Source organism: Peromyscus maniculatus, chromosome 5 (assembly GCF_049852395.1).
Source record: "Peromyscus maniculatus bairdii isolate BWxNUB_F1_BW_parent chromosome 5, HU_Pman_BW_mat_3.1, whole genome shotgun sequence".
Classification (NCBI taxonomy): Eukaryota; Metazoa; Chordata; class Mammalia; order Rodentia; family Cricetidae; genus Peromyscus; species Peromyscus maniculatus.
Window position 1 is genome coordinate 114,462,114 of NC_134856.1, and position 23,345 is coordinate 114,485,458.

At 43.3% G+C, this 23,345-nt stretch overlaps 2 protein-coding genes across 2 annotated transcripts in view; both read left to right on the plus strand.

Annotated features, from left to right (window-relative positions):
* Positions 1-11,946: 11,946 nt before the first annotated feature.
* Positions 11,947-21,749, plus strand: LOC102912125 (serpin B9-like). Its single transcript, XM_006998391.4, has 7 exons — positions 11,947-12,017; positions 13,793-13,970; positions 14,673-14,810; positions 15,271-15,388; positions 17,226-17,368; positions 19,108-19,263; positions 20,626-21,749. The coding sequence occupies exons 2-7, from the start codon at positions 13,803-13,805 to the stop codon at positions 21,028-21,030; spliced, it is 1,128 nt and encodes a 375-aa protein (XP_006998453.4). The 5' UTR covers positions 11,947-12,017; positions 13,793-13,802; the 3' UTR covers positions 21,031-21,749.
* The window catches only part of LOC102913188 (serpin B9-like), a 76,078-nt gene continuing 64,726 nt past the window's right edge, over positions 11,994-23,345 (plus strand). Inside the window, exon 1 of the mRNA XM_076573138.1 lies at positions 11,994-12,017. The gene's annotated coding sequence lies outside the window, so the exon portion shown is untranslated. The remainder of the gene's footprint in view (positions 12,018-23,345) is intronic.

The following is a 23,345-nucleotide window of genomic DNA, read 5'->3' on the forward strand; positions in this document are numbered from 1 at the left end:
GTTATACAACTGATACAACATGATGAAATCAATGCCATATTTCTGTTTTATAGAATAAAAGCTCAAATCATTTGATTAATTTAATGGATGTCAGAACAGCTCTCTCATCCTAAAGAACTCTGTGGTTGACAGACTCACAACAGAGTACTTATTTTATTTTAATTAATTAAGTAGGAGCTAATTCTATAGCTGCTTTACCCACCTGTGTTCCTCCAGAGTGACATTCCTTTAAGATTTCTCAGGGTGAGGACCTTCACATTCCCCTGACACATTAAAGATGACTCCCAGAAATTGCTTCTGATGATTCCCCCTGAGTGACTGCATCCATCTACAGTTCCTAGGTGGTCTCCCTCTTTTTCCCAGCACAGCAGCGTAGACATTGGGGTTGGTGGTACACGGGTTCAGACCACATCTTGACTCTTTGGTCATCTACACAGGTGTCAATGGCATCACTTCCTATATTACAGAGCTGCGTGCTGGTGAACTTGCCATCCACAGGGGACACATTGCTTTAGCTGAAGAAACCAAACAATACAAACCCATCTGGCCTCGATCCCAGCAGTACTGCACCAGAAGTAGGGTTGTGCCATCAACTTCGTTTGAAAGCTGGAGGTGTGATTCTTCTACTGGAAGACTTTCAAAGGAGATAGATAGCACCTGATTTAGACTTAAGAGCAGTGCAGAGGGAGAAAGAGAGGAGAGAGCAGAGAAAGAGGAGAGAGCAGAGAAAGAGAGGAGAGAGCAGAGAAAGAGGAGAGAGCGGAGAAAGAGAGGAGAGAGCAGAGAGAGAGGAGAGAGCGGAGAAAGAGAGGAGAGAGCAGAGAAAGAGGAGAGAGCGGAGAAAGAGAGGAGAGAGCAGAGAAAGAGGAGAGAGCGGAGAAAGAGAGGAGAGAGCAGAGAAAGAGGAGAGAGCGGAGAAAGAGAGGAGAGAGCAGAGAAAGAGGAGAGAGCGGAGAAAGAGAGGAGAGAGCAGAGAAAGAGGAGAGAGCGGAGAAAGAGAGGAGAGAGCAGAGAAAGAGGAGAGAAAGAGAGGAGAGAGCAGAGAGAGAGGAGAGAGCAGAGAAAGAGAGGAAAGAGCAGAGAGGAGAGAACAGAGAAAGGAGGAGAGAGGGGAGAAAGAGAGGAGAGAGGGGAGAAAGAGAGGAGAGAGCAGAGAAAGAGAGGAGAGAACAGAGAAAGAAAGGAGAGCAGAGAAAGAGAGGAGAGAGGAGAGAGCAGAGAAAGAGAGGAGAGAGGAGAGAGCAGAGAAAGGAGGAGAGAGGGGAGAAAGAGAGGAGAGAGCGGAGAAAGAAAGGAGAGAGCGGAGAAAGAGAGGAGAGAGCAGAGAGGAGAGGAGAAAGCAGAGAGGAGAGAACAGAGAAAGGAGGAGAGAGCAGAGAAAGAGAGGAGAGAGCGGAGAAAGAGAGGTATGCCAGGTTGCACGGTGCTAATGGTAAATACTGGGAGAGGGAAGAGATCCAAGATGGGCATGGAGAAAGCGAAGGAGGTTTGCTGTTCTGCACAAGACTAGCCAGGAGAGCAGCTGGTGACATGAGTACTCAGTTGGTTTTTTCTGTCACAGAGGAGTGAGTTATTGGCTGCTTTTCCAGAGACTCACTGGCTTTCCTCTCATATTTTGACCTTTCAGGTTAAAAAAAAAAATACCATCTTTAATGTTGGATGTTTGACTGATAGATCACTAGCCTGGCTTGTACAGGGCACTGAGTTTGAACACTAGCACTGCAACAAATACCCCCTCCCCTCCAAATCTTTCACTTTCCTTCTTACTAGCCTCCCTGTTCAACCTTGAAACCTGTTTCTGCACTCGGTTGACCTTGGTTCTCATGCTTTCCAGGCTCTGCAGCTGTGCCCCTGGCCCACACACACCATGTCTACCTGCCTGCCACCATGCTTCCCACCATGATGACAATGGACTAAACCTCTGAAAATATAAGCAAGCCCCAGTTAAATGTTTTCCTTTGTAAGAGTTGCCATGGTCATGGTGTCTTTTCACAGCAATAGAACACTAAGACAAATACCAACTTCACTCAACACTGAAATAATGTGGGGATTTAATAAGGCAACTCCACATAGTTAAAAGGAGGTTTATTTTGGGGTAACTTACAGCCAGTAAAGGGGTTGATTACAGGATCCGGGAGAGGTGAGGTGCAGTACAGCGGGGTTCTCTGGAAGGCAAGTAATCTCGTGTCTTAAGGGTTCCTGTCCCGGCCATGCCCCAAGGGCAGGTCATAGGTAGGCGTTGCAGTTACTGGCTGCCTCACTGGGGTGGTGCTTCAAGGTCAAAGCTGGAACAGCTACCCACCACACTGAAATTGTGTGGTCATGACCTTTATCAGCCCTTTTTTTTAAAAAAAAAAAATTAATCACTAATATTAATTCAGATCACACATTACACTATATGAGATATTTGTGTATGTTAGAGTGGCTACAGATAGGTTAAAGAGACTGAAAAGTTAATAATATTAAAAATCGCTGAGTCACAGCATGTGGTTAAACGAGGTATTAAGGAGCCCAACTGGAAAGATGAGGTGTCCTTAGTCACAGAGGCTTGGAAAGATTCACAGCCTGTTTGATCCAGGAAAGTGGAGAGAGAGGGTCAGCTGGTCATTTCTCTGTTGCTTTCCTGATCTGTCAGGTTTGTACCCCAATATCTGACTCCAAGTTTGTATTAATAATAGAACAATATAAGTAAACACTTCAGCTGGCATCCAACATGTGGCACAAGCCACTGTGGCTTTTAAAGTTGCAGCTACTGTTGGTTACGCGGTGATGCTCGTGGCTGGCCGCCACCTGCGGCGGCCATGCCGACGGAAGAGAGCACTGGATGCTGCGGTGGCAGAAGAATCATGAGCCATGGTTACCTTTCGAGAGCTTGATTAGGAGAGAGAGGGAGAGGGAGATAAAGAGAGAGAGAGAGAGAGAGAGAGAGAGAGAGAGAGAGAGAGAGAGAGAGAGAGAGAGAACCGAGAGGAGAGAATACGGAAGGAGAGAGAGTATAGAAAGAGGGAGCACAGAGAGGACACACCTGCTTTTTAGGCTGGGTTGCAGGCTGGTGACATAATAAGGACATAATTCTTACATTCCAGACTTTCACTTAATATAAAAAGCAGATGGGAATAGGGGCGTTGTTTCTCTCAAAAGCTGCTTCCAGCTGACTGTTGGACGTCGGTTGGCTCTTGGGGGAATGGGGAAGGGGAGTCTTCTGAGGTGGACAGGTGTTGTGGGATACTGTCTGCCATCCATTGTTCTTGAGACATGTATCCCTCTTGGCTGTGGCTGGGAACCTTCTGTCTGACAAGATGTTGGTGACACAGAAAAAAGCTTAGAGAGAAAAATAATCATTATTATTTTATGTTGGTACTTATCTGAGGTAGATCCGGCCTGTCCAGATGGATTTTGAAACATGTTAAGCTTTATCAGAGACAGATTATTTTTTAAAGCACCTGTTTCCTTTACTAGTTTGGCATCCAGGAGACAGGTGATCAGTTATTAAAAGCATCTCACAATAATAGATGTTTGCATGACAGTCTTTTTTGTAGCGCCAAGACGCTTTTGGGTCTGGGGGGATGAATACCTTTTAGATGTTACAGTTTCTTGTTTGATGATCTCTGGACTATGGTTCTGTAGTGGTCCTGTGTCATTGGCTGAACAGTGAGTTAGAACAGGGAACTGGGAAGAGAAAAGCTTGTGGTGCATGAGAATTTACTTTTTTGAATTAGGGACAAGGCAAAGATCAGGGCCCTGTCTGTTTGCACATGAGAAACAGGCAGTAGATCTGGAGTGAGACAATGAAATAAAAGCTCCTATCTTAGCTGGAAATCTTTTTCCATTAAGTAACTCTGAAAGTGTAATTAAATCTGGTGAGGTGGGTAAGGCTGTCCTCTGTACCCGACAATAGGGAAATGAGGAGAGGTGACATCCCCAAACTCCCAGGACTGAGTCAGTGGTTTTGGTGTCCAGAAGGAAAGAAATGGATCGCTTCCCTACTGTGTTCTGGGTTCCCTGCCATGTCTGTAGCCAAGCCTAGGTCTGCTGGAGGTGTTAGCTTGATGTACCCATGCATCTTGGCGCAGATATTAAATCCATGCCTTACCATCTACATTATCTCTGTGTTCTTTTCTCCCTGGTCATGCTGTTCTGTCCTACAGAAAATGCCTGTTCCTTCTTCCCCTCGACACATGGCCACATGGTTCTCTACCTCCTCAGGAATGTTGCTCTACCTTCCACCTTGATGTATAAAAACCTCTTTTGTTCTCAGTCAGTTGCTCTGGAGAGCCACTAGACCTCAAGGCAAGGGGATGGTCTGAGCTTCCTTTGTACAAGAAGCAAAGCTATGCATCTCCAGTCAGCTTGTCTCCTAGGCTGGGGGTAGGGTGGGGAGTTAGTTACCTAGAAGTTCAGTAGGTCTGAGGAGCTGAACTGTTTGCCAATTGGTCTGGGAATATTTGGGCACACAAGAATTTCATAGCAGAAGACAGATGAAATATTAAAAGCTGGATAACACCAAATATTCATAATAAATGGCTTGCCTTTTGACAGACCCTTGGCTAGTCAAAGTATAGCTTTAATACATAGCTGAATCTCTATAATATATTCTTGTGGCCCGCCACACTAACTGGAGACCAAGCATTCAGTCAGATGACCCTATGATTACCATTTTCATTCAAACCACCACATTCCACTCCTTGGCACCCATAGGCTCATGGCCATATTATAACACAAAATGCATTTAGTCTAATTTCAAAATTTCCCAGTCTTTCACAGTCTCCATACTGTTTTGAAGTCCAAAGTACATGTCTCTTCTGAGATTCAAGGAAATCTGTAAACTGCAACCCTTTGTAAAACAAAGCAAAAAGCAAATCACATACTTCACGCATATAATGACATAGAATACAAATTACCAGCCCAAAAGGGAGCATGATGAAGAAGTACTAGGCAAAAGCAAAATTGAAACCAAGTGGGACAAATGCCAATTCTGCAACACCATGTAGGATGTTAAAAGGTTAATGCTCTATTCCTAATAACAAGGAAATGGGGTCAGTATCTATGGCCATCAACAGATTAGTGGATACTGAAATTGGTATCTTAGCCTAAGGGGCCATTCCCATTCAAACCCTCACATATGTCAGGAATGATGCAATGAGCTATTGTGGGCCATGACACAGTTACAGCAGTTAGCAATTGATAATTCAGATGTCAACCCACTAGACGAATGGGTCTCTGATGGAGGAACCCTGTCAAGCAAGGCTTGCAAGGGCCACAGACTCTGAAAAAAACTGTTGCTCCTGTCTGCAATTTCACTTGTGTAAAAACAGCGGTGGTATCTCCCCATTACCACACATTTTCATGTAATGTGTATATGTAATCTCATGATTACATCTCAATCTTATGGGCACACATCTTTGTGGATGGTCAGGAGGATGACTTCTCCTTACACTGTGTTACTCGGGTAAAGAAATAAAACAAGCTCTCATAGTTCAGCCTTTGTTCCACATTATGGTGAGAGATTTAGAAGCCTGTTCTCTATCATTAGCCCCACTGACAGGACAATTTAGCTAGATGACGTCTCTTTATGGATAGATCACAAGCAGTACTTTCACAGATTTTACTCAATGAGTGGAATTGCAGGTGTCTGGCATCGTTGTATCAAAGTCCTTCAGTGATCAATAGCGACCTATATTGCCCTAAGCTTCCTCTGCTGGTCCTGCCTTATCAGAACCGCAGCACCTACCCGCTCTGACTCAAAAAAGCAATTAATAGTTTGTATATACTTTCATGCCAGTTTTTGATGCAAGATTTTAGGCTCAGTAGACTGATTCATGTGACTAATAGAAATGAAAAGTCTGTTTACTGACTAACCGTGTCTGGATATTATTAGTTACACTTAAGAAATGTTAAATAGTACATGTATTCCTTGCCTTCTCCTTGGATCTCTCAATGGTTTAGCTTCTTCCCTTTGTAACCCTTATAACTGCCCCTTTAATAAATAAGCCAGAACTTTTATAGCTGCAGCTGCTGCCAAGTAAGCTGAGAAGATATTGCTATGTGTGACTCTTTTCATATCTACAAAGAATGCTTGTGACCCTGAGAAATAACCATGTTGCCTTTTTTATTACACACAAGTTGCTAGTGAGTGGATATATATGCTTGGGAATTTGTAATAGAGGGAAGAAAAAAGAACAGAAGAATAAAGAGCACAAAGAATAAAGACCATTTGCCTGTGTGTGAAATTATTATAGAAATCTTTTTGTTCCTGCTTCTGAGAAGCATTTCTGTGAGTAGCCCTGGAACAGTTCTGGGAGCTGTCCTCCTGGGCTACAAAACACATAAAGGAAATACAGAACCAAAGAAATAATGAAACCAAGTGGGACAAACTCAAAATTCTGTAACTCCATGTGTGATGTTCAAGGGTTTATTAGATGGCTCTTCCCTTCCAGGTTTGTTGAATGCAATACATTTCCCTCAGTAGATTCATTTAGCCCAGGAGGCACTTTGCACAATCATTGTATTCCAGTATGCTTAAATCCAGAACCATGTGGTCAAAGCTGTCAAGTTCTGCTTCCTGCTGTGATTTTAACTTGGACCCTCCCCCATCCCCTTGTGTTACATTTGCCTACACTTCCCCTTGTGCATGGCTTCCTTTGCTACTTAAGCTTTCCTTTAATTCCTTTTACAAGTTGGAAGCTTAGCTGTGTGGGCACCATTTCCTTTATTCCATTTTGAATCAGGCCTTTTTTTAAACTTTGCATTTCTGGGAGCACAAGACTGGGATCCAATATGTAATTTTCTGGTTCTCTTTTTCTCTGCAATCTGTAAATTTTTTATTTCTCTTTGCCTTGCTTGTTCCTTTTCATTGGAGATTTGCATAAGAGTGACATAATCTGTAGTAGAATATTATTTTAAGGTGTGTTACTTTTGTTTATGTTGCATTTGTTTAACTCTGTGAAGCTGTGTTACTGTGCCTGTCTAAAACACCTGATGGTCTAATAAAGAGCTGAATGACCAATAGTGAGGCAGGAGACCTATATTTCTATAGGCAGGTCTGGCAGGCAGGGAGGATAAATAAAAGGACAACTCTGGGAGAAGAGGGAACAAGTAGCTAGAGAAGGAGAAGGACTCCAGGGGCCAGTCACCCAGCTACACAGTAAGCCACAGAGTAAGAGTAAGATTTAAAGAAGTAAGAGAACAGGAAAAACCCAAGGGAAAAGGTAGATGGGATAAGTTAAATTAAGGAAAGCTGGTGAGAAACAAGCCAAGCTAAGACTGGGCATTCATAATTAAGAATAAGTCTTTATATGATCTGATCTATGTTTTGGAACATCATGAACATATCCCTGCTTACTAAATTCTGTATAAATAAAGAAGAACTCTGGCTGCTAGTCAGTCAGGCTGCACCATGGTCTGGCTCACTTCCTTCCCCCACCAACTCCTTACATCCTCTGCTGGGACCCTGTCCTGCAGGGGATGGCTCCTGTCAGAGTAGGACAAGCCATGCTGAGATGTGCTTCCTCTCTGTCCATCTCTCTTAAAACAAAACTAAGCAGCATCCTGTGTCTGATTCCTCCCATCACTGCCCTTGAATCCACCCATCTTCAGACCCTGCCCTCATCTGGAGCTGGACTCCAGCACCTGTCCCTCACCACTTCTGGCAGGTGGGAAGTGACCAACCGTCTTATTAAATAAGAAACACAGAACCGATGTAAAAGAGAAAGCCGAGAGGTCAGAGCTCAGAGCTAAAACCTTACCCTTCCTCCTGCAGTGCTCCTACCTCTCCGAAAGAGAGCTACTTCCTGTGTGTTTGTCTTTAATGTAGTCTTTCTGTTCTGCCTTCTCATTGGTTGTAAACCCAAACACATGACTGCCTCATCACTGCCTGTAAGTACGGCCCTCCAGGTCTTAAAGGCGTATGTCTCCAATACTGGCTGTATCCCTGAACACACAGAGATCTATGGGATTAAAGGCATGAGCCACCACTGCCACACTCTTGCTATGGCTCTAATAGCTCTGACCCCTGGGCAACTTTATTTATTAACATACAATGAAAATCACATTTCAGTACAAATAAAATACCACCATATGGGAGGACTGGCCCTGAGGCCATGAGAACTAGAGAGCTGTCCCTGCCCCTCACCTGCTGCAGCACTCAGAGAGCAGGCCTTGCACATCACCAGGGCAGCACAATCGAGCTGACCCTTTGGCAGGGGTGTGAGTGAGCCAGTCATGAGGGGTACAAATGGAAGAGTGGGCTGCACCCCCTTGTCTGCCATGTGATGATGAAGGGGAGGGAAAGATGCCAGACCCTCCTCACATCTCTCCACGTGTGGTAAGCAATAGAGTTGACCCTTTCCTTCACCAGCTGCAGCACTCTGGAGAGTGGGCCCTGACCTTACCTGCACAGCACAGTAGAGCCAACCCTGTTGGCAGGGGCCCGGGTGTGCCCATCCCAAATGTGAGCAGGCAAGATCTGGCCCCACTCCTCATCTGCCATACAGTGGCATGGGTGAGGGAGAGATGTATCCCCCCCCCCAAATCTTTGCTACCTGTGTCAGGTGGGAGAGCTGCCCCTCACATCATGAAAGCAGGAACACTGGTCCTGCCCCTCCCTCATCAGTTGCAGCACTCGGGAGAGTGGTCGTGCATGTCGTGGGATATTTGTATACTGTGTGAAGATGCATTGCTGTAACTGGTGTAATAAAGAGCTGAACGGTCAATAGCTAGACAGGGAGGATAAGTGGGGTTTCTGAGGAAAGGGAGAGGAGGAGGAATCTAGGTGCTTGAATTATGGCAGCTAGATGCCAATGAAACATAGAAGGTGTAGACATACAGAATAAAAGAAAGGCAAAAAGTCACATGGTAAAATGTAGATTAATAGAAGCAGGGTAATTTAAGTTATAAGACCTAGTGGGACAAGCCTAATCTAAGTCTGAGTTTTCATAATTAATAATAAGTTTTCCCTGTTGTTATTTGTGAGCTGGTGACCCAAGGAAAAATCTGACTACACCTGCACCTCTCCCGGGCAACACAGTAGAGCTGGCTGGTCCTGGTGGTAGAGGTGTGGGTGAGCCCTCCCCGAGGGCTTGAGAGCAGGAGAACTGGACCACCCCTTGCTGCTTTTTGCATGGGATGAGCTAACTGGAGATAGTTCTGGAGAGCTCACTCTGGTGGTGAGGATGAGGGAAACGAGGGGGACTGACCAACCCAGCTACCACCCCATCCCAGAATCAGGACTATGAGCTGGCCGACCCCAACATCCAACCCATCTATGATCTGCTGGAGCCAAAGCTGCAGGATCTCCATGACACAGGGCAACAACAGAATATCCAAGAAGAGTCCTAATGAGGGTCCAGTACTGAAAGTGTTGCAGGAACCATCGGCTTCGAACCAGACCAATGACTCATTACAATGAACACTGGCAAGTAAAGATATATGGACTAAAGATTAAGCTGTGTGGCTTACTGTGATACACTAGAGCTTCCATGACAAGATTTTTCTTTCTTTTATTTTGGATTTTGTTTTGTTTTGTTTTGGGGGGCAGAGGTTGCAGGGGCAGAGGATAGATGCAGGGTGACAGGTGGGTGGATAGGAAGGGAATACATGGTATAGGATCTACAGAAAATCAACAGAAAGTAGAAGAGAAAAAAGAGAAGGAGAGAAAGAAAAAGAAGTCTTTCTATGAACCTGATGCATACCTTCTGCTGATATGGCTGCTCACTTAATGGAGAGTTGAAAAGTTCAGACTGGAACTTGATGCATTTATTTCTTCCTTGGTGGATTTTTGATGTATGTAGTCACTTTTGACTGCCCTTTAGAAGAACAGGATTCACTACAGTACTGTGGGGAGACCCCCACAACTCTATAAAAAAGAAAGGACAGGAGACGGTCAGAAGTTGTTGGTCAGAGCAGAGGAGCTAGAGAAGCTTAAGGAAGGGACGGTTGAAATCCCCCTGGGGTGGAGAACACAGGGTGACTGAGGAAGCAGATTCTGCACGTAAGCAAGCCAATCTTCCTTCAAGCAAGATGAGACAGAAAGCCAGAAGCCTCTGTCCCTTCAGCTTCTGTCACTCCCTGCTGGGTCAGGGTCAGAAGACAAGGGGTGTGAGCAGCCTCTGTGGAAACATGGAGCCAAGCAACAGAAAATGAGCACCCTGGGGAAGAAATGGCACCAGGAAGCTTCTGGGAGGAAGAGATTGGTGAAAAGCTGGCCGTCCATAAGCCAGGAAGGAGAGCACATAAGGAAAGCTTTTTAGACTGAGTGTGTCACAGGTAGTGTGAAATTGAGTGAGCTCTCGGGCTCAGCAAAATGAAACCTTGACTTTGGGGAGAAGTACATGTGTGATCCTGTAGACAGTGTGAGCTTTTACTGTGACTGTGAAGACTCTAATGGTGGTGTTCCCCAAGGTATCTTACTATGTTGAAGTTCTGATTATGTATCTTCGTCTCATATATCTTAAATTGTTGATGTTTTAAAAGCTTGTCCTTAAATACTCCACCAGTTAAATATTGGACTTCTGTTAAGTAAAAAGGGGAAAGGAAGGTTTCTTAGCAACTTTTTATGATCTGATTTTGGAGAGTCACCAAAGCCACATTGTAGGTACCGCTAAAACACTAAAGCCATGCTCTCCCTGGAGATACCTGCATGCTTAGGTGTGTCTCATCCTTTTTATGCCTACTGGGCCCTCTCTGTATATTATTATTATGTCTAAATATATATGTGTTTGTTTCTTAATAAATCCAATTCGACTTCATAGTGGGTCATCCTGAAATTACTTTCTGTGGCAGAGTCAAAAAGTGTGCCTTCACGTGAGTCTAGGTTTCTGAAAAGAACTCAACCCACTTTGGGTGGTACAATGTAGCATGTTTGTGGCTCACTCCCAAGTTTCTGACACCTTGAACCAATAAGCAAAGGTATAGAAAACACCAGGTTAGAAAAGAAGACCACACACATGACCACATATTTCCATTATAAGAAATGCTCATAACTGTGAAAAACATGCAGAAAAAAGATTAGTGTTTTCCAGGAAAAAAGGGTAGGTGTGGGAAATAGACACTGATAATGGGCAGTCCATTTCTTTCTGTCACTTACCAAAAGGATCTAGAACTGGATGGTGATGACTGTCACATAGCTCTGAAAAGTAAACTAAAAGACACTGAATGTATGCTTTAAAGGACAAATCAGTTCCTTGAGACCAAAGGTTTCTGATATAAATATGTGTGTCTTGAGACATAGTTCCTAAACTGACATCAGCATGGTCAGGAGCAGACATCCCAAGGATGTAAGCAACACTCTAGTCCAGGAAATCAGTCTTCTGACCTCTGTGGGTACCAGGCAGGCAAATGGTGCACAGACATGCATGCAGGTAAAACACCCACACACATAAAATACATTATTTTAATTATAAAAATTAGAGAAGCTGAGACACTTAAGAGACCAAATTTAAGGAAGTCTCTGCAGGGCATGAAAATACAGTGATCCATGTTCAGGAATAGAGGACATGATTTCCTGTACTAATTTGCCTCGGTGTCTATTTCTGTTACTTTGTAAGGAGAAGTCTTCAAATGGAGCAGTCTGCAGTTAGAAAAGTCCCTTCTAGAACTTAGCACCAGGATTCTGTATGTGGATCTACACTAGTGCAGACCTAACAGGAAGGACTCCAGGAGCCACCCCTTCACAGCTGAGTCCCTTCTATGGATGGAGACTTGAGATCAGGAACAACTCTCATGTGTTCTTGGCATCCTGGGAATCATTCTCCCTTGGCGACTGCCAACCAAAGACTCAAGATCCCACTAGTTTTTCTTTCTCTAGGGCCTAGGTGTTCACTAACCCCCATCCATCCCCACCCTGCTGAGGACAGAGCAGGAAGAGGTCAGGCCAGTCCCTCTTCCTCTGGCCTGCGGCTCTGAGCATGATGTCAGCCTCCTGCAGTGAATAAAGGGCCTTCCTGAACAGGACAGGCTGCTAAGCTGCACTCCAGGAGCATCTAGCTTGAACACTGCACTGGGAGGCTGCAAGTTGGCAGGTAAGGGCTACTGGCTCAGTCCAAGGCTGTGAGACCTGCAGGGTCTAGGATTAGAAGGTCCAGCCTAAATCCAGGGGAAGGAACCCTAGGACCTGAGTGTTAGTAAAAGTGACAGAGGGCAGGTGGTGTCTGGTGGGCATTCACAGAGATTACTTCTCTAAAAACCAGAAGGCAATTGGCAGTGAAGCTGGTCTTAGAGGTGGGGTCCTGAAGTTTTATTGACTCTTCTCTGTCAGGCATATGTGCTGTAGGGGGGTCTCAGGGGCCTTCTCCACTGTCCTCTGTCCTGCTTCCTCTCAGGTCCTACCACCTAGTCCATTTGACTATGTCTGCCCTCTCCTCCAGTATCTGTGAATTCATGTCTCTCTTACCTCTGTGCCCTGTAAAGATCAGAAGGCTCTACTCCAATCTGAGCACTCTTCATTCTAATCATAGAAACACATGACTCCATATTGACTGGACATGGACCCAAACCATTCTTTATGCTGAGCATGCTCACAGATGATTAGAATGGTGTGCCAGACATCTCCTTTTCATTCAGAGAGCACTAACTGTGGTGAAAACAACAAACTGTAAGAGAAAGAATTACAATCAGAAGTGGTAAAGAGATGAGGCCCTGAGGTGGTCTTGTCCCAATGAAGGAGGGAAGGGTGAGTCGTTTGGACTCAGTGACAGAGAGGGGGTAGATGACCTTCTGGGTGGAATGAACAGCACTTCAAGGATTCAGAAGCCATTTTAAAGGGACATGAGGATGAGCAGTAATGTAGAGGTGGGAGCTGGGTCAGATGAGAAGACCAACCAGAAGGTCAGTCATTTAAATAAAGCCGCCCCAACTTTTCCTCAAGAACTCTGTGTGACAAAAGAGGAGAAGTCACAGGATCTATGCACGCTTCCAGGATTATGTGCCCATCTCTCTGGGGAGAGAAAAGTATGGGTTATGATGATCTGAGACTCCCTAGACTATTTGATCGGCATTAAAGCACTGTAGAAAGTGCTCAGGAACACACTTCCAGTGTTCAAAGGTCATATGAGAGTCAGAGCACAGCCATGGGATGTGCAGGGACTCAGATTTGGGATATTGTGGCAGGGGCAGTCACTTAGTCTGGGCCAAGCTGTCCATTCATCTGGGAGTGAGGTATGCTCCACAGACAAACAGCCTGGTGCCATTGCCTGATCAAGGCCTCCTGAGCAGCCACTGCAGGTGGATGCTTCCTGCTGCACAGCAGGGCTGGTGACACCAGCCTGTCTTCGGGTCTCATTCAGCATCTCCATGTCTGTCCTGTAGCAGCTGCAAATGCAGAGGTTCTGTCTAATGAACACCTGGACATCTCAGAGGAGTCTTCACAGGCTGACACAGAATGCAGCTTTGCTGAAGCCAGGCTAGAGGACCTGGATGCTCATGTCTGTTTTCTTCTTCCTTTCCTCTTTTCCTCCTCTTCCTATTTATCCTCCAGGCCACCATCTTCAGAGAGAGGAGCTGGTGTGTATGGAAGGAGACTGGAGCCCACCTCTCTCAGCTGGGTCCTGTGTGCAGTCCTGATGATCTGACCTCTACCTATGTGGATGACACAGACACTAGTTTGGTCTGTTGCCATGACCACACTTAGATAATAATCCTAAGATTGGAAGGAGTGTGACCAAGAATGAATTTTAAAACCCAATTTTGGGTACTTTTGAGCTTTGAATGAGAACCAAGAGTAGAGTCTCAGATTCCCCTAAGTCAGGTCAATGAACCTTCAGCGCTGTGTTGAGTACCATTTCTCCTTTGTTTCCAGACTATGCATCATGAATACTCTGTCTGAAGCAAATGGCAACTTTGCCATCCATCTTTTAAAGATGCTCTGTGAAAACAACCCTTCAGAAAATGTCTGTTATTCTCCCATGAGCATCTCCTCTGCTCTGGCTATGGTCCTCTTGGGGGCAAAGGGAGACACTGAAGTCCAGATGTCTCAGGTAAGCTGTCTGTCACCCCTCACCTGCTTCACTTGCCTAAGGGCTGCTGAGAAGGGAAGGTAGGAATGTGCTCACACTGTTTCATGGGGCAGGGGCCAAAGAGGAAGGGAACCATAGTCTCCTCAAGTATGACTTCTTATAAGGGCAAACCATTTTCTGAGTAACATTTTGGAGGGAACTCTTCAAAATTTGTCCAGACTTCACTTAGCAAATGGTGCTAAATAATCTTATGCTAGGGTTGGTGGAACGGACCTTTAATAGCAGCTGCTAAGGGCACTGATACAGGAGGATCCCAAGTTCAAGGCTAGCCTTGGAAAGTCAGTTTCACATGTAAAGGTGTTTGTGTTATTGTTTTATTCCTTTTTTAATTATAGAGGAAGGGTGTTGGGCTTATAACTTAGAGCTCTTGTCTAGCATGACTGAGGACCTCGGTTCAGTTCTAATAGTGTAATGAGAAAAAGAGTTACTGAAATTACTGGAAGCATAGGTTGCTGAGATCTGTCTCATTTTTAGAGCAATAGACTTTGTAAGTATCACTGGCAAGGAAGGTTAATTTCTCATTTTATTTGTTTCAATCCCAAACTGCCTTGCATCAGAGTCTCATGTAATTTACTTCCTGAGCCATCTCTTTAGCTTGAAAATTCCTTTTAAAATCCAAATGTTTCATCACTGAGCTCATAAAGATTCATTCTTCCTTCACAGGCACTTGGTTTAAACAGAGAGAAAGACATTCACCAAGGCTTCCAGGGGCTTCTCCATATACTGAACAAGCCCAACAAAAAGTATGCGCTGAGAACTGCCAACAGGCTCTTTGCAGAGAGCACTTGTGAATTCCTCTCAGTAAGTTGTATCACTAGAATGACATCAATTATATTCAAATACTTGTTGCTATAGATCACAGGAGAAGGACCCTAGAGAATGTGAGAAAATTAAGATCAAGTTCTAGCCAGTGTGATGATAGATACCTATAATGTCTACATTTAGAAGGCTGAGACAGGAGGGTAATGAGTTCTAGGACAGGGTTGGCTATGTAGAGAGACTCAACTCCATTACCTTCCCTAAAGACCACAATTATATAATAATATCTTGAAACATTTAAAATCTGGCTACTTATAATTTTTATTTATTTAAGTCTGGTCATTCCAACTTACAAAGACCTAGTACATGAAGATGCTTGTTGCTTAAAATGACATTTATGATCATTTTAGTTTTGTTTTTTAATGCCACAGTGTCAGAAGTTTGGGAAGCTTGCTGACGTTATATTTTGCAATGTTGCCTCACTGAACACGTTTCTCTCCAGACCTTTAAGGAGTCCTGTCTTCAGTTCTACCACTCAGAGCTGGAGCAGCTGTCCTTCGTCAAAGCAGCGGAGGAGTCCCGGAAACACATCAACACGTGGGTCTCCGAACAGACTGAAGGTCAGGATTTCAGGTTATTTCACACCCACATTCTTGTCCTTTCCATCCATCCCTCCCTCCTCTTCCCTCCTCTTTCTTTTAACTTCCCTTGTCCCCCTCTGACTAATCTCACTGTTATTTCAGAGAGTCAAAGGGATGCAGACCAGCTAGGCCACATGGTATAATTTAGACCTCAGTGAATTCATGGAGATTTTACTCAGACACTTAGACTTTAAAAACAGAGTTGTTTGTGTATTTCTCTAGGAGTGAGGGGCTGATACAAATGTTCTGAGAACTCATGGGCCTGATTTCCAGTCTAACAGATTGCATTAGAAGACATGAATGGTCTGTAGTAATGGCAGGACAAGTGACTCCACCATCTCTAAGATGGAGACGCATGGGTAGAAGTTCCCCATAATCTTGTCCTGGGCTGGATCTTCCTGTAGTCTGTGTTGCCTGAGCCTGTACCACCTTTATTCTGATGAGGACTTCTGTTTCTGCTTCCACAGTTCTTGCCTCTCATCCCTTACTTGTATTTGGTGAAACTAGACATTATTTCCACTGAAGACACTCTGTCATGGACATTCAGTTACATTAACTTAAAGGAGCCTCCCATTTGGGGTTGAACTTTATTTACTTTTATTTCAGAGTTGGCATGTTCCAGTATTGGTCTTTGAGATCATTGAAATTACTTTCTAATATTTGAACCCCACAAATGCCACTAGGTACATTTTTATTTCTACTAACAGAGATATTATAGAGTTAGAGCCTTTTCTTAAAGACTCATCAATCATTTGCCAATTCTTGTTGGAGTCTTCACCTCTTGTGTACTCTTGATCTTGTAAGTTAGCACGGATTCTCTTCTTCATTGAGGAAACTCATTAATACAGAAGAAGGGATTCTGTCCTCTCACCTGCATTATTTCTTCCAGGGATGGATTGCACTCCAAAGTATGTAATAACAATATTTCCTCCACAAGCTACTTTCTGCTTTGAGTTTCTGAACATGGAATGCTAGGTGAGATGCTGTATTAAACAGTCATGTATTAGTCAGTGTTCCCTAGAACAACACAATGAATGCATATTCCAGAGGTGATTTAATAGATAGGCACACACAATACAGGTTAAGTAGTCCAATAGTGGCCATCTGCATGTGGAGAGGCTAAGAATCTGGTATCTGCCCAGTCTATGAAGCTGGAGACTTCAGCAATCTCAATCTGGCCTGGAAGGTCCAGAGTATTCCAGAGAGCCACTAGTCTTAGCACACATGAAAGTCTTAGCACACGTGAACTTCAGTGTCAGCTGAAAATGCAAGGTACAGTGGTGTGAATAGTGTCGATGCACTCACCAGCAGGGACTGAGGCAGGCAGAGCAAAGCAGTGCTGCTTCTCTCTTGGTCTTTATATCAGGGCAGCACAGGAAGCTGTTGCTCACATGGAAGAGTGTCCTCTCCATTAGTTACTATTTCTGGGAAATGTCCTCACAGTCCTGCCCAGAGACAGTTCTCTTGGTTGATCCAGACCCAGTCAAGATGGCAACCATCAGTAGCAGGTGGGGAAACCCTGGTGCCCTGTGATCCCTTCCACATTTCCAGCTTCTTTGTTTTTCATCCTGGAGTCATTTTTTTCTGCTTTTCTGAAATCTACTTTTCTTGAGAGACTTGAATGTCTTTCACCATCTTCACCTTGGCCGTGTTCCTCCAGTGTCTATGACCTTGAGTCAAAAAGGGCGTTGGTAAGTTGTTTTGATTTATTTGTTCATATGTTTATGCACATTCAGCAATTGGTCCAGATGTCATATCAGTTCATTACTCACACGTGTATAGCATGAACCTGAATGAAGTCTCTGCTTCTCAAAAGGGAAAATTCCAGAGTTGCTGTCGAATGACTCAGTTGATGAAGCCACTAGGCTGGTTCTTGTCAATGCCTTATATTTCAAAGGAAAGTGGCATCAGCCATTTGACAAAGATAGCACAAAGGAAATGCCCTTTAAAATTAACAAGGTAAGGAACCGTATTCAAAAGTTCATGCCAGTGTGATGAAGAGATTGCATGGAAAGGTGTAGTCATGAATGTGTAGCTCTGGGGCTCAGTAGTAGAATCTCACCCATGTCCTGTGTGGGTGCCAGGCTTGATCCTCAGCCCAGAAAGAGAGAGAACAGGAAAGCACAGAAAACCAATTGAAACATTTATTTTGAATGATGGTTAAACTCCATAAAAAATGATAGGAATATAGAGTATTTTCTGCCTGTATTATTTTGCATTCTGTTGGTGGCTATTACTGCTTTTGATAATTTCTCATGTGACCATTGCTTCTACATCATTCCAGAAAATTTTCCTATAAGTTCCAGAATGTCAAAATTGAGCTGCTAAAGTAGTATATTGTCTGGACAGAGCTTGATAGATAGAAAGCATGATAGATAGCAGGCTAGAAAGACATATGCAAACATTTATTTAGTGGTATAATTTTTAATCAAAAAGCATTTGAAATTATTGGACAATTTGTCATAATTAAGCAGTATTTATACATTTCTAATACCGTAACAGGGTGATTAAGGTATCAGTCTTAATTGGAGTATAATTTGAATTAAAGTATATATTAGGATAGCTTGCCCAAAGCATATAAAATACAATTTAATTCACTTTGGAGTCTTATGAATGTTAAACTCCTCATTCTTTTTTTACTAGCAAAATTTAAAAAATATTATAAATGAATGAGTTCTTTTAATGGGCAATTTGTAATTAGTAAATGAATGAGTTCTTTTATTGGCTCCCTCACTTGTAAAGGGTGGATAAGAATGTTTTGCTTTGTATTGGGTCATCAGACTGTAATACATCACAAAGATACATGGAGATTTGTTTTGGGGAATGACTAACACATCAGAAATAGGATTTTTATCATTTAATATGCTTATCAATTATATTTAAGGAAACAACATGTAAGTAACAGAATAAATTTTCATCAAATGACTGGATTACTGTCATAGTCATGTGAATGGGACTACAGACAGGTATATCCTCTCAGGAAACAGTCTGGAAACAGGAGCACTCATGCTCAGAGGTTCATGATGGGTCACAGCCTTCTACCCCACCACAGAGCAGAGAGCTCCAGAGCACAGGTACTCACAGTCATAGCGTAGAGCTCCATCCTGATAGCCCATTAGGGAGAAGGAAAATCTCAGTTAAATGGCTACAAATTGGGGACCCTCTGGAAAGACCTCCATGTATCTTTGTGATGAAATTACAGTCTGATGACAGACAGAAAAATTTTATCAACCCTTTAAAAGTTGGGGGGCCACCTGGACAGAATCTCATGAATCTTTCTTTGATTTAATCCAATTGTTTTGGTTCTGATAGCCCAGGGGTATTTTTTAAAATACGGAAGTTGAACACATGAGAATATTTTAATTAAAATGATGCGTTAAATTTCAAAATTTGCTCTGATTCCACTTGTTGATGGAATATGACCTGAGAGTTGTAAGATGAAACAAACCCATCCTTCCCATATTGCCTTTGGTCATGGTGTTTCATCACAACCATAGAACCCTATCTACAACAGTCCCATACTTGCTTACAACAAATATTTTTAATGAAAGCAGGAAGAGGCTGGCAGACATTGACTAAGTGGTCAATGAAACATGAATAGTGTTGGCATTGTATTAATTGATATTAACTGCAGCTCATTTGGAAATCTTCTGAACTCTGTCAATAATGTCTTTTATGTCCTTGATTTGTCTGTTCAGAGAGAGCAAAGACCAGTGCAGATGATGTGTCAGGAAGACACTTTTAAACTCACCTACGTGAAAGAAGTTAAGTCACAGGTGCTGGTGATGCCCTATGAAGGCACGGAGCTGAGCTTTGTGGTCCTGCTCCCAGATGATGGTGTGGACCTCAGAAAGGTGAGGCGGGAAAGTCTGTAGCAGTTACCACTCTAAATGTCCATGAGAAGAATCCAGTGTCCCCGGTGTCCTTTCTCATTAGAGTAGAGCTCAATGTTTTCAACTTGGCACCAGTCATATGAGTATGTAGTTTTCACACACTCAACTTCCAACTAGGTGCAGTCCCTGTGTTTGAGGATCAAAGCTGTGTCCAAGACTTCCACTGTGGATTGTGAGACCTTGCCATATGACATAACTTCATCACTAGAATGGGAGAAATAGACCTGATATGATGAAGTGAGGACAACCCAAACAAGAAACTTGGCAGAGTGGTTGGAAAATAGTCCCCCTCCATAAACACAGCCCCATAGCATGATCTTTGTTAGTATTTTGTTTTAATTTCTGAGAACACAAAATAACAGAAAAATATTGCACGTTTACCCAAGAAAGAGGAAGAGGAGGGAGGCAGTTGGGAAGGGCAGAGTCAGGCACATCATAATGGCACATCTAGGACTCCCTTGCAGCAGGACACCCCATCCTCTGAATGGAGAGCAATGGAATATGCATGACCAAAGGAGTCTTTATGAGCAAAACATCTCCCCTGGCTCATTCCATCCAGCTCCCTGACTGTGGCATCATTTCTCTAGTGTGTTAGTTTTTCATCATTGGCAAAATTCCTGACATCAACAATCTATGGGAGGAAGGATTTATGTTGGATCACAGATTCAAGAGGCTCATTTCAAGTTACCTTGCCCATCCATGGGTTTGATAGTGATAGGTGCTTGTGGAAGAGACTGCAGACCTCTTAGTAAACAGGAAGCAGAGAAAGGAGAAAGGACAAAGGACCAAGGATGACCTTCATAGGTACACCTCCAGTAACTACTTCCTTTATTAAGGGTTCAGAAGTGAGGCTTTCAGTGTAATTTTATATTTAAGCCACAACAGCTCAGAAAACACAAGGAATATCCCTAGATAAACATTCATTCTGATGTGGCCCACACCAAGTTCTATGTTTCCAATTTTTAATGTTTTTTATTAGTAATGATATACTATCTTCAGAGCTAAGTCTAGATTAAGAAAACAAAAGCAAACATAACCTATTCCATAATCTCCTGCACATGAACGCGTGTAAAAATTAAAGATGTCTCAGAAATGATGCAGAGGACAGCAAGGTCTTCCCAGTCCTGTGCTGCTTGGCTTCCATGCTTATCAGAGAAGCCTCATAAAAGCTAGTAAGACAGTGAGATCCTCATACTATCTGGCCCTATGAATAGACAGTGCCCCCTGCAGGATGATGAAGGGAACTGAGAGCAGGTTGTACCCAGGATCCTCTCTGTAAGACCTCAACTGTGAATCTGAAAGTCTCTAATTCTACTTTGCCAGGTGGAAAATAATCTCACTTTTGAGAAGCTAACATCCTGGACCAAACCAGACTTTATGAGGAGCACTGATGTTGAGGTTTTCCTTCCAAAATTTAAACTGCAAGAGGATTATGACATGAAGTCCGTTTTTCAGCACTTGGGAATGGTAGATGTCTTCCAAGGGGGCAAGGCTGACTTGTCAAGAATGTCTCCACAGAGAGACCTATATCTGTCCAAGTTTGTTCACAAGAGTGTTGTGGAGGTCAATGAAGAAGGCACCGAGGCTGCAGCAGCCTCAGCTGGCATAGATGTGCCTTTCTCCTTAAGTGAAGTCTCAACATTCTGTGCAGACCACCCCTTCCTTTTCTTCATCAGGCATAACAAAACCAACACCCTCCTGTTCTGTGGCAGGTTCTCTTCTCCGTAAAGGCACATTTACTATGTGGGAAACAGTTACTCCTACAGCTCTGTGAGGATGGGCATATGGGGGACACCATGTTCCAAGATGAGGGCACTTTCCTCCTGGCAGCCTGATCTTAGGATGCCCACATTCCTCTCCCCTATCCTGACATTCATCAGTGCCCTTTGCCAGGTCACAGGATCACAGAGTGGTTGGGTTTCCTGTTGTGTAAACAACAAAGGAGACAAACATTTCTCACAAGAGAGACTACAAAGTTCTCGAGGGTGACCCTAAATCAATGCCCCCTCACTGCACAGACAAGCCATGCCAGCTCTACACGCTGTCCTGTCCTGGCTCCTTGACTCTCGCCATCACTTGCATTAACCTGCTTACATCACAGTAAATGCTTCTGTGGATGATGACAGCCACTGCAGTTTACTAGTGATTGGTCCTTAATGCACATTTTAATTTTATCTTCTTTGCTGTCCACCACTCACCGGGAATGTGCCATCACTGTGTTAGGCTTGGGGACAGTGGAGACAGTGTGGTCCTCTAACAGCTGGCCTTTACTATCTGCTTTCAAGTTATCTAGCTGTCATGAGAGCTGTCTTGGACTATCACATGTTATCCTTGTAGAAGTCATGCTTCTGTATACTATTGTGTTTGTCCACCATCAACTGTAATAGTTAAATTCTATGAAGTCCTTAAAGGTTATTTCAAAATAAATTTATTTTTCTGACCAACAATGTGTGCACTTTGAACATTAATTGAACCACGTAGAGAAGTTGCTTTATCTGTTAACCTTCTGCATCTTGGATAATCCCAACTAGAATCCATGGTCCCCAGGGGCCAGGGTTATGTCTTTCAATGCCATATGGTCCAGGCTGTGCAACTAAAAGGCAGTTAGAAGTGATTTCACCTTGTAAGAGTGCCATAATGGGGCTGGACAGATGGCTCAATGTTAAGTCAGCTTGCTGTTCTTGCAGAGGACCCAGGCTTACTTCCCAGAACCCACATGACTGCTAACAACTTCCTGCAACCCCAGTTTTAAAGAAGCTTATGCCCTCTTTCCTCTTCAATGGGCTTCTATACACACAGGGTCCACAAGTCCCCACTCAGACCCACACGCATACATATAAATTTTAGAATAAGGACATTTCAAAAGAGAAGTTCCAAAAGTTTTATTAATGGTTGGATAATACCTACTATTGCCTTTTAAGGACTTTTTATTGCAATTATTCCTGTAACAGAAATCAACAATATGTAGATAAGAACTCCAGTGCCTGTCAGGTGTGTGCCATCTTCACCTTCAATCCCCTTTCAGACACATTGCATAACCATCAGGCACTGATTCTCTATTCTTTCCCACTTTGTAATCACCACTCTTCTCTGTTTCTGAAGATTTACCTAGTCTGTATATTTTTGTAGATTTTCACTCTGCTTTCTTAATAATGCCCTTTCATTCATACAAACTGAGTATTGTCAATGAAGTTCCTCAAATTTAATATTATTTTTATCATTCAGTCTATCCTTGCCACAGCAAAGAAACCCACTGCCATGCTCAAGGTCAAAAAGAAGTGCCACTATGTTTTCCTCCAAGGCTTTCACGGCTTGTGGCTTAAAATTATTTCACTGATCAAGTTTGAATTATATTTCATGTATGGCATGAGGTAGGAGCTCAATGTGATTCTTTCATATATAAACATCCAGTTTTCTCAGTCTGTGTTCATTGCTTTTGAATTGAAGATAGTGTTGACGACCCATGAAAAGGACAAGTATTGCTTTAACTTGTGGGGTAGTGTAGAAGTTACTCATTTACATATACTGAACAACATCGTAAGACTGAGGAAATATCAGAAATCAATGCTAAATGACGAAAGACACATAAAAATGTCTGTAAGTCAGGGATCTGAGAAATGGCTCAGTGGGTGAAGATTTTTCCTGCCATGCCTGACAACTGCAGTTTGTTTCTCAGAATGCACCTGGGGAAGAAGAGAACCGTGTCCAGCAATTAGTCCTCTGACCTCTCTGTGAGCAACACACACACACACACACACACACACACACACACACACACACACACACACACAAATACACAGTTCAAAGGATAAATAACCATATAAATCAGATAAAATCAGTCAATAAGTTAATAATCAGGAAAATACACATAAAATACCATCAATTTGCTGTCAGGAAGAAATCTTATCAGGGGAAGCCAGGGAGTAGTGTAACAGGGGCCATGGGATCACAAAACTGATAATGCTCACCCAGGACATACTCTGGTCATATCTTTAGTCAGCTGTGTGTCCAGCATTTTCTAAGGTTCACTCCAGCACATATCT

Bases quoted from the DNA above. Each gene is read 5' to 3' on its own strand.
- LOC102912125 (XM_006998391.4), top strand. From the start codon at position 13,803: ATGAATACTCTGTCTGAAGCAAATGGCAACTTTGCCATCCATCTTTTA. The intron at 14,811-15,270 runs GTAAGTTGTATC...GTTTCTCTCCAG, and splicing joins GCACTTGTGAATTCCTCTCA to ACCTTTAAGGAGTCCTGTCT. The intron at 15,389-17,225 runs GTCAGGATTTCA...GCTTCTCAAAAG, and splicing joins GGTCTCCGAACAGACTGAAG to GGAAAATTCCAGAGTTGCTG.